The sequence below is a fragment of the Protopterus annectens genome, chromosome 14.part0, assembly GCF_019279795.1.
Source record: "Protopterus annectens isolate FY-2018-M chromosome 14.part0, PAN1.0, whole genome shotgun sequence".
In the NCBI taxonomy this organism is placed as follows: Eukaryota; Metazoa; Chordata; order Ceratodontiformes; family Protopteridae; genus Protopterus; species Protopterus annectens.
Genome location: NC_056748.1, coordinates 85,901,092 through 85,913,116, shown reverse-complemented (window position 1 = coordinate 85,913,116; position 12,025 = coordinate 85,901,092). Strand labels below are relative to the sequence as shown.

At 37.9% G+C, this 12,025-nt stretch overlaps 1 protein-coding gene across 3 annotated transcripts in view; it reads left to right on the top strand.

Moving 5' to 3' along the window:
* AFAP1L2 (actin filament associated protein 1 like 2) overlaps positions 1–12,025 on the top strand; it is a 2,783,820-nt gene that overhangs the window by 1,178,460 nt on the left and 1,593,335 nt on the right. For all 3 annotated transcript variants that reach the window (XM_044055822.1, XM_044055821.1, XM_044055820.1), the window contains one exon: positions 2,707–2,801. In XM_044055822.1, the coding sequence (XP_043911757.1) occupies positions 2,707–2,801 (95 nt within the window). The remainder of the gene's footprint in view (positions 1–2,706; positions 2,802–12,025) is intronic.

Genomic DNA, 12,025 nt, shown 5'->3' with positions numbered 1-12,025 from the left:
TGTGTGCACCCCACAGGTGTTTGAATGATTCAGAGACAGCTTTTGACAGCAACATGTTGATGGAACAAAAAGATGTTGATATAGAAAAAATGAGGTTTAACTGCCTGATCCTTTCTCACAAAACTGTTTTGTACATGTAAAGATGTGAGTGCAGCCATAGTGTAGTGGGTATGCAGTGGACACATACGAACATACATAAAGATATGGAGAACAGTTATATGTAGAAGAACCTAATGGACAGCTTTTACCACTACATACCATCAGCTAAACAGATAAATACCACGCTAACAGCAGGTGTAACTGTCACCATCACAGTGGGACCTATTAGAACACCTTCCCCTTTATACCTACAACAAATTATTTTCAAGCACGAGACATAGTACTGAAAAGACACGCTTTCTGTTTTCTTACAAATTGTTCCAGGTTTCACATCGTGTGATGTATAGATGTCAGTCAGATACAGAATCTTTTCATATTTTTCAGAACCAAGCTCATTTCAGTTTTGTTCATCACCAGGTATTACTTGCAGCTTGGTATATATGTGTCTTTTGGATTTTCCCGGTTAGGGGTCGCCACAGCGGAACTCCGGTCCACTAATGATTGGCAGTTGATTTTTACATGCCGAGTTGCCAGCCCTAATGCACAACCTTCAACGAAGGTACGCCCATTCACACATGTCTCCACGCAGAAGACACTCTAGCTGAGAATGAGAATCAAACAGGACAACGTCTTACTGTGAGGCGACAATGCTACCGCAGCACCACCACTGCGGATTACTTGCAGCTTGGTGCTCTCCTGAATTACCTCTGCTTTCTAAACTGAAGTTTGGTTTGCTTGGTTCATAAACCATCAATGTGAAGACGAGCAGTTAGTAAGTATGAAAGTTTAGCGATACATCCTTCCTTCTACACAGTAACGTAGCAGTTGCCAGTGATGAGATATGACCTCATTTCCATCTGTGAGTTGTTAGTGCTTTTTGAACATTTGATATCGGTCTGTGAACATCTCTTGATTGATTTAGTAGATGCTGTACAGGAATAAAGAATACATTTTCTCTGCAGACACTAGCTTCTATGACACTGTATATAGGATGTTAGGAGGTTACTACGCTATTGACCCTGAGGCCCTTATAAGCCTAGTCCTTCATATTGATGGTTTATGAACATTTGACTGCATTATAGCAGCTGATCTTCACAGAGGTTAGTTACATTTTTTGTTAGTGTAATTTGGTAACCCTTCTCCATGCCATAGAGACATGAAGCTTCCACTATGGCCCCACCCCAGCAACCTGAAATTAATTCATTAGCAGCTGCAGCATTGAAGGAACCAGGTGGGAGATGATCAAAGTGAGCAAATGACATTGTCTCACCCATCCTGGAGTGAGGGAGAGGGAGACAGTCCATTCCCCTACAATGCCAGTACCTGTTGCAGTGGCAAGCAGCATATTGGCTAGGGATATATACTGCCACATTTCTTTGGTGGCCTTCATGGGGCTTGTATGGGAATGTGCATAACAGATCCTTGCATATGCAGATGCAACTGCCAGCTGGCGGGGAGGAGTAAAGGCCATAGCAGTGAATACTCTGATAGTAGCGAATACTCTGATAGCAGCTAATACTCTGATAGCTGCCTATGTGATGATCTTCCATGTGTAGCTCTCACCCCAGTGGGGTTGAATGTGCCAGTCGATTTCAGGAGGTCCTAATGAGAAGGCAGGGCAAAAATTAATACAAAAAAGACATAATATAACTGCAGAGAAGTCTAGCTTAGGGAGAGCGTGGCAGAATCTCTCCCAGAAGTTGAGCCTTTGGTGACTTTGAGAGCAGGAATCACAGAAATGGACTTATGCTAAACAATTCGGTAGAGGAACTGAAACTATTGTGAATGATGAAATGTGCTCCGCCATTCCTTTACGGCACTTAGTACTCCATGCCGAACTCTGTTTATTTGAAACACAAGTAATCCAAAGCAAAAAGAGCAACAGGTAAAAAGTCCACCTCTTGTGAGGTTTGCAAATGTTTTTATGTTGGTAAAACCAACCGGTCCTTAAGAGACAGGATTAGAGAGCATCTCTATAGTATAAATAGAAGTGATGAGAGGAATGCATTGTCAAAACATTTAAGAGCTGCAGGATGCAATCACTGGTTTAAATTTATGGTTATAGAGATTTATGTGCCAGGGCCTAGAGGAGGCAATGTAAGGACACAAATAGAATGTGTTGAAATCAAATGGATGCATATACTCCGAGCTACTGATGGGAAAGGGTTAAATAATGTGATTCCTATTAAGCCAGTATTGAGGTGATGTGACCTGAGGCACTGAATTATAAAGGCTGCTGGTTATGTGTTTTATTTGGATCTGATGAAGTAACCTAGAAGGTATGAAAGCGCTCATCCTTGTTTTTTAAAGTTGTATTCCATGTTTACTGTCTGTGTTTTATTAAACAGACTTTGTTTTACGTCTCTCTGCCTGTCGGTCTTTTTGTTTTTTGATATTATTTGAAATACAACCAAACATACTGAACATTCAAATTAAGTAAGGTAGGCCTGCAAAAGTGTATTCTAGAAAAGGAACATCTGTTAAGGTCCGCAGCATAAACATTTTCTGAAACTCTGTATTAATTTCATTTCTTCCTCCAGTAGTATAACCTAGAGTGCAGGAAGTAGAAGCATTCAAACTGAAACGTGTGCTTTGTCGTTTCCTTAGAGCTGAATGTCACACATGTGCTGACCAATGGAGATTTATCGGGATACTTACCAGCTCCTCAGAAGAAACTTCCTGATTTGCCACCACCCAAAATAGTAAGTGCCATCTTCTGTCCCAGCACCATGCTAAATTTAGTTTTGTGTTAAGCTACTTCTTTTGCTTTTGGAACATCTGTATTGTTCCAGTTTCTGTGACCAGATATGAACCTAAAACACCTGATAGGCCACTTCAGAAGTCAGCCCCTTAGGGTACCGTATGTGTCTGCTTGAAGTTCTTGTATTTTATATGCTTAGTATGAATAGTGCTTGAATAGTGTAAATACTGATTAGACTGAATGTAAAAACATGGCACCAATTATTAGATATTATTAACTTTGGGGCCAGGGGCCCTGCTAATATATAATAAGTATGACATGGCAAGTGGACTTTGGTCAGTTTTACTTTTTCTGAAAATCACGTTGGTCATTTTGGGAGGATCGGTGAAAACAAAATTCCATCAATAAATGTAGTGAATCCTCCTCACATAAGCATTTTATCTTTTAATCTGTGTTTTTAGTGTTACAGTGTTTTATTTAAATTGGTAACATTATAGCTTGAAAGGTCTTATATACAGGTTTTAGGGTATTTTATGCCAGTGTTATAAATTGTTTAATTCTTTTATAGCAGGATAATTTTTATTATTCATAAGTCAGATTACTTCACTACCAATTAGATTTGTTTTTCTGGTTAGAACAATATAGTAAGACTTTGCTTAGCAGAATGACATGGAGAACATGGAGTTCTGAAACAGACAATAAATGCTTAAGACTAAGTTGTCTTTATGAAGTGCTATTTTAACTAACAGAACATTGTAATTAAATATCACTGAGATTTATTACCGGATCATTGCATGCTGTGTGTATATATACCATCATTACGATTCGAGGAGAAGGTGAACGAGAGAGTAGATAGTAGCGGAACCTTTCGGAATAGGGAACACAAACATTGCTCAGTTCTGAGTTAAACTAACTTATCCTTTTAAAATAACTGCACTCAGAAGAATCCGTACTGAACTCACATGGTCTCAGTATGTCATAAGCATAAATAAACACGTGTTTGATGTAGTCATCAAAGATTCGTAAAAGGCTCTACATTTCATACACAATGCACTGTGCACAGCAGAGCCTCTTTGGTGAATAGTTACTGTTATGATTAAGATAATGTAACAGAAATAGAGTTCTGACAGTGCAGTCTATGCTGCTTGAACAAATATATTTATTGGTATTTTTTTCGGGGGTAGAGCACTGATCTCCATGGACCATTTTCAGAGTCAGCCCAGGAGTGGTGTCTGGTGAAGTGACTCACCCAGAGTCAAACAGGCAATGGAGCCTAAAGAAATCAAACCCTGCACCATTTTGTTGTTGTTGTGTCTTTCGGCTTTTTCCCGGTTAGGGGTTGCCACAGCAGAACTCTGGTCTGCTAATGATTGGCAGTAGATTTTTACGTGCCGAGTTGCCAGCCCTGACGCACAAACTTCAACGAAGGTACGCCCATTCACGCATGTCTCCACACAGAAGACTCTCTAGCTGAAAATTGAACAGGACAACATCTTACTGTGAGGTGACAACGCTACCGCAGCACCACCACTGGGCTTAAAGTAATTAGTACTTAAAGTAAAACCAGTCATTCTGCAATATGTACAAAGTCATACTGGAAAAACATTTCAAGTATAGATACGTAATAAACATTGTAACATAAAATGCATTTGTTAAAAACAATTAAAATATATTTTAATATGTTTCTTTGTTTCTTTGTCTTTCATTAAAATAATTTCATTTCGTTTGAACAACCTCCTATTCTTCAGAACTGGTTTCAAGGGTATTCTATCATTAAGGCCCTTTCCTTTATTAGCTCTTAATCTGATAATCCACCTAGTTTCAGAGGTCTCTGTATGGTTCCTTATATCACCACCTCTCTCATTAGGAATCATTCTCTCAATAACTGAGAACATAAAACTATGGTCTTTACCTTCAGAGGACACGTTTGGCTAACGCATTAGTGGCAACACCATTCCTAATATTTAATGTGTTCCCTAATTCTAAATCTTAGCTGTCTGTCAGTCTTGCCCACATAAAATGCAGAGCATTTCTGACAGACTGCCAAGTAGACAGCATGGTTTGTGTTACAATTGGCTGCTACACTAAAATCATATATTCGCTTAGTGTCTGGATGTGTAAATACATTCTCATGATTTATGTATATACATTGATTGCATCCCCCACAAGGAACCATCCATTTTACTCCTGCCATATCTTGTCCCTTATTATGGTGTGGATAGCATAACATCCTTTTCAAAGATTTCCTGTTCTTAAATATAAAACTTGGATTTTCCCTACGACTTGTTTGATTTCTGGATTCTGTGTTAATATATTCCAGTTCTTTTTTATCACACTGGTTATTATATTCACATCGCTGGTAAAATAAGTAGAGAATCTAACAGATTCATTTTTATGTTAAATATAACCTGTTCTATCATTATTGGGCATTGAAAAACAGGCTTACCTGTACTATCTCTCCATAAAGTAGATGCATCCAGGATACCTGAGGTCATACTATCAGTGTAACCCCTTTCATTAAATCTGCGTTTCAGACTAGTTAGTTTTTCCTTAAATTCATCATCCCTGGCTGTTAGCCTTGAAGTCCTAAGGGTTTGCCCTTTTACTACATTCTTAAAGATATGTCCTGGATGCATACTGCTTCTATAGAGTAAAGTATTTCTATGGCATTTCTTCCTAAACAACTTGGTGGTTATCCCATTCACATCATCCATACTAATCATTACATCAAGAAATTCTATTTCCTGTCTAGAGTATTTAATCTCAAATTTTAGAAAGTCAGTGCTGTTATTAATTTCTGTAGTAAATTCTTTTACCGTTGCATCATCACCACTTCATAGCAGGAAGAGGCCATCAACAAACCGTTTATAAAACTGGATCTGGGACCATCTTTCATTAGTAAGCACATTCCTGTTTTCCCATGTGACCATGACGAAATTGGCGTAGCTATTTGTGCTTGCCGTCCCCAGGGCCACACCATCTTTCTGTTTATATAACTTACCATCAAAACTCAACACATTATTGGTTAAAACTAACTCCATTAATAAGCATATTAGATCTATTTTCTTTCCATCATATGTCCCTTCTTCCAGCAAATATTGGTCTCAACAATTCTAATCCGATTGTATTTGGAATACAAGTAAACAACGAGCATAGGTCTAGTGTCACTAATAGCAGACCTCCACCTTGTTTTTCATATGCATTATTAAACACATGTAGGTCCTGCAAGAATTGCTTAGAGTCTCTTAGAATATTCCTGTTCTTGTTTACTAACATTCTTAAATTCTTCTCAACGTATATGGAGATAGACTCTTGTAGACCAGTTATGTCCTGACACTATAGGTCTTAAAGGAGGTTGATATACATTCTTATGGATTTTTGGCAGACCACGTATGCTAGGCACTAGAGGTTCTTATTACCTTAAAGTAATCGTATAGCTCATTTGAAATGGTATTATCTAATAAACAATCGTATAGTATCCCATCCAGTCGTGATAACATCCCCTCCATATCAGCTTGGCTGATATTTTCATACATAGAGGTATCCCATAGCATCTCATACATCGCAGTGTCATAATACGTTTTATCCATTAAAACTACAGGGCCACCAGCATTTCATACATCGCAGTGTCATAATACGTTTTATCCATTAAAACTACAGGGCCACCAGCATTTCATACATCGCTGTGTCATAATACATTTTATCCGTTAAAACTACAGGGCCACCTTTATCTGCTTGCTTAATGATAACATTTGTGTCAGACTGTAATTGTTTTAACCCATTCCATTTATCCCTGCTAAAACTGGAGAAAGTTTTAGTTCTGTTTTTACCTTTCACATTTTCAAATATTTCATTTTCACAAATGTTAATAAAAACATCAATAACTGGATGGCTGCGTGGAATAAATAGACTAGGTTTCTTATATACATTAACATCTTTAGGCTCACCACCCTGATTTTTAAAAAGAATTTTTAACAAAACATTCCTACCAAACGTGCAAATCTAAAATGGTATCAGTTACCTTATTCCGTTGTGATGGAATAAAAGAAAGTCCCCTTTCCAATACATTTCTTTCATGTTCAGTCAGATTCCTTGAGGAAATATTTAAAACTGTACTTCCTTTCTCCATGCTTTCTTGGATACACCCAGGGCTGGAGGGCTTGTAGGTATTTTCCTTTTGTTGCGGTTCATGCTGTACGACCTGCCTCTCTGTAATTGGCTCTCTGACGTATTCAGTTTTATTGGAAACGTGTGAAAAACCTGTTTTGATGCACCTTCTTGTCCATCATAGTGTATTCCTAATGTATCTTTCTTTTGTTGCACTTCCTCGGTGGACTCCAGCCTTCGCCTCTCTTCCACTTTTTCACTCGAGTGAACAAAAGCTGGTGACACTTGCTCGATGGATTCCAGCCTTCGCTTCCCTTCCATTCGACCATTTAAACGAGCTGTTGAAGTCATCGCTAAAGGAACGCTGATAGTTGGAGGAGCATTAGATTTAGTTCTCGCTCCTAAATTCCTCTCCTCTTTAAAACTCTCTATAGTGATGTCATCGTGTTGTTTAACATGGCCCCCCCCCCTCTCATTTTTTAAGGTCGTACCTTCTTTAATATGATCATAATTGCTATTTCTGGGCCATACAAAGATGTGCCCTTCCTTAAAATCCCTTTTTGTCCCTTTCAAGTTTGTGAAATTTCTGTCGTAGCAGTCTATGTTCAAAAACTGCTACAGATTCAGCTATTGAAGCACATTTCTCATCCACTAATTTATGTGGATATGAAGCAAATAATGATTCCTGTTCAGAAATGACATTGGCTCTTATTTCTTCCTCTTCTTTAACAGAGGATTCCAATAATAGGCGGATATAGTTAAAGCTCAGTTCTAAATTGACCTGCTGCCCTTTACTTAACAACTCAGGTTGCTTTTCCCCCGATTTGGCATTTTCAGGACTCTAAGTCCTCTGGGAATTACATGATTTTTCAAACATGCTTCAAAATAACATCTCTGTGTATATAGCTTCTTAACCTTGTATAGGCCATCCTCTAGTCTATGTTTTGCCCTCAGAAAGGCAGCATAGTCTATTTCTTCATGTTCTATACCATTTCCATCAAAAAAAGTCTCATTAGATAGCAAAGGATTACCTTTCTTATTTAGCAGTTCATGTAGTTTATACGATGCTTTCTTTGGTATTCCAGTTTCCACATTTGGAGAATTCTTATTTAGCAGTTCATGTAGTTTATACGATGCTTTCATTGGTATTCCAGTTTCCACATTTGGAGAATTCTTATTTAGCAGTTCATGTAGTTTATACGATGCTTTCATTGGTATTCCAGTTTCCACATTTGGAGAATTCTTATTTAGCAGTTCATGTAGTTTATCGATGCTTTCATTGGTATTCCAGTTTCCACATTTGGAGAATTCTTATTTAGCAGTTCATGTAGTTTATACGATGCTTTCATTGGTATTCCAGTTTCCACATTTGGAGAATTCTTATTTAGCAGTTCATGTAGTTTGTACGATGCTTTCTTTGGTATTCCAGTTTCCACATCTGGAGAATAATCAAGTTATATCTTAGGTGTAACAGTTACAGTTATACGTTCTTCAGCCATTGTTCCCAACTGTAACCAAAAAATAAAAATCCAAGAAAACGCTAGACAGGAAACAGCTAGGATAAATACTCCACCAAGGTACAATAAAGTCATAAAAATCCACAAAGAAATGGTGAAGTAACCAAGGCACAGAATGTCCTAGTTTAAAGACAGTCCAAGAATGAATGAAACGTAGGTAAAATCCAAGGTAAATTTATTCACTCAGGTAACCGCTTTCATGATACACATATCACTTCTTCAAACAAACACTTTCTACCCAACTATATTTAAACAGTATTCAAACCAATCAAATCAAACCAATTAATGCTTAAAGTAATTAGAACTTAAAGTAAAACCAGTCATTCTGCAATATGTACAAAGTCATACTGGAAAAACATTTCAAGTATAGATACGTAATAAACATTGTAACATAAAATGCATTAGTTAAAAACAATTAAAATATATATTTAATATGTTTCTCTGTCTTTCATTAAAATAATTTCTTTTCATTTGAACAACCTCCTATTCTTCAGAACTGGTTTCAAGGGTATTCTATCATTAAGGCATTTTCTTTTATTAGCTCTTAATCTGATAATCCACCTAGTTTCAGAGGTCTCTGTATGGTTGCGTTATGCGTTAGCCAAACATGTGTCCTCTGAAGGTTTGTTTGTGTCTTTCGGCTTTTCCTGGTTAGGGGTCGCCACAGCGGAACTCCGGTCCGCTAATGATTGGCAGTAGATTTTTACGTGCTGGCTTGCCGGGCCTAATGCACAACCTTCAGTGAAGGAATGCCCATTCACGCATGTCGACACACAGAAGACGCTCTAACTGAGAATCGAACGGACAACGTCTAACTGTGAGGCGACAATGCTACCGCAGCACCACCACCGCAGTATTGTGTCCTCTGAAGGTAATGACCATAATTTTATGTTCTCAGTTATTGAGAGAATGATTCCTAATGAGAGAGGTGGTGATATAAGGAACCATACAGAGACCTCTGAAACTAGGTGGATTATCAGATTAAGAGCTAATAAAGGAAAGGGCCTTAATGATAGAATACCCTTGAAACCAGTTCTGAAGAATAGGAGGTTGTTCAAACAAAATGAAATTATTTTAATGAAAGACAAAGAAACATATTAAATATATATTTTAATTGCTTTTAACAAATGCATTTTATGTTACAATGTTTATTACGTATCTATACTTGAAATGTTTTTCCAGTATGACTTTGTACATATTGCAGAATGGCTGGTTTTACTTTAAGTACTAATTACTCTAAGCATTAATTGGTTTGATTTGATTGGTTTGAATACTATTTAACTATAGTTGGGTAGGAAGTGTTTGTTTTAAGGTCTGAAGCAGTGATATGTGTATCATGAAAGCGCTTACATGAGTGAATAAATTTACCTTGGATTTTATCTACGTTTCATTCATTCTTGGACTGTATATATATAGATATATATATATATATATATATATATATATATATATATATATATATATATATATATTTAGATAGCTGGATATATGTGTAGATATATATATATATATATATATATATATATATATATATATATATATAGAGAGAGAGAGAGAGAGATGCATATATAGGTATATTGTTAATGTGGCCACTTCAGCATATGATTGACATGTAACACACACAGCAGTGAATCAGGTAACAATAACCTGGATGCCTGTGAATGTTCATATGCAATACGATCCAAAAAGATTTCAGCCTTACTGGATCTGTATGCTTGCTAGTACACATTTGCATCTGATTATAGATGGGGAAGACATGACTGGAGTTGGATTTACCACAGAAGGGATTAGTGGGTGTGATGACTGCACAACTAAGCAGCTAGTGTGCACATCTAAGTTTGTGTGCCCTGTATAGTGATAACTCAGGCTCTGATGTTTGCGCTAGCAGGGGTCTGTATGTTTTGTATCTAGTCTTACATGTTTTGCTGCATTTGTTGATGCTAATGTGTAACACATTATTTCTGCAACTTACTGTTACATTTTGGACGATTCTGCAATTACTAGTACATGTTTTTGTCATAGTTGATATATAGCTACTATAATGTACTTCCACACATGTACGTTACCTGCAGTTCTATACCTCCAACGTCACTACAGTGCTCATTAGCCTCCTGACTCTCTTCATGTCCACAGATGCGTCATGCACAGGCTTGTAGCAACATGAAGTTGTGTGCTGTTGCAGTGTATTTCTGAATACTAGTACTTTTTCAGGTCTGGTTCCAGAACCAGTATTGTGCGTGGGTGTAAGACTAATTAAATCTAACTGGTACTTGTCCCAGTCTGGTTCCAGAACCAGTATTGTGCGTGGGTGTAAGACTAATTAACTCTAACTGGTACTTGTCCCAGTCTGGTTCCAGAACCAGTGTTATGCGTGGGTGTAAGACTAATTAACTCTAACTGGTACTTGTCCCAGTCTGGTTCCAGAACCAGTGTTGTGCGTGGGTGTAAGACTAATTAAATTTAATTGGTACTTGTCCCAGTCTGGTTCCAGAACCAGTGATGTGCGTAGGTGTAAGACTAATTAAATCTAACTGGTACTTGTCCCAGTCTGGTTCCAGAACCAGTGTTGTGCGTGGGTGTAAAACTAATTAAATCTAACTGGTACTTGTCCCAGTCTGGTTCCAGAACCAGTGTTGTGCGTGGGTGTAAGACTAATTAAATCTCACTGGTACTTGTCCCAGTCTGGTTCCAGAATCAGTGTTGTGTGTTTAGAGTTATCATCATCAGCTCCCTTTTCCTGTTTTTCTGTGAGGAGGAGTGTCATAGTAACATTAGTCAATATAGTGACAACACCCATAGCTATCTAAATCTAGCGAAGATTTTTATACGTCTAATTCAACAACCAGGGTTGTGTTTAGATGTAAGACCAGCTAACTCTAACTGGTAGCTTTCATAGATTCATGGGTTCATAGGTGTATACTAGGCTAACAAGAATGAGGGCCTTATAGGTCTAACCATGCAACACAAGCATGACCCACAACTTTGATTTACATAGGAGATGATTTACTGACTGTCTCTGTCCATCATCAGGGGTGAATTTCTGACTAGCTGTCCTATAGTCCAACTCATGCTCAGATAAGGACAGGGAGGAACACTGCTTCACAGGGATGGGGAACCGGTTCCAGAAAATGGGAATTCTCTAAGAAACATGTATTTGTCTCCAACATGTCCTGTTTATGTCAGAAGGAAAATTTAGGTCTTTTAATCTACTAGTTCTGATGTTGTTTGTTTTGCAGATGTAGAAAATGTTCATCAGATGCCTTGTGTACCAGGTAGACATCACCTATCAGAAGTCTGTATGATGCCGAGTATGGAAACGGGGCTTTGAGGCAGTCAGTGCAGGACATTGGGCTCACTCCCTCTATTCTTCTTTAAGGAAACTTTGTGGTTGTTCCAGTTGCTGCATATGTTTGGTCAGGTACATACCAAAGGGGGTATTATACTGTATGATGGGGCTAATGAGGGCCGAGTACAGTGGTATGATGACCTCTCTGGAGACCACCACAAGCTCTAGCTCTTTCAGGTCTAGCAAAGGTGACATTCATATCAGAGGAACCAGTGCCCACTGTCAGAATCTAGTTCCTCTTAATCCTTTCCAATT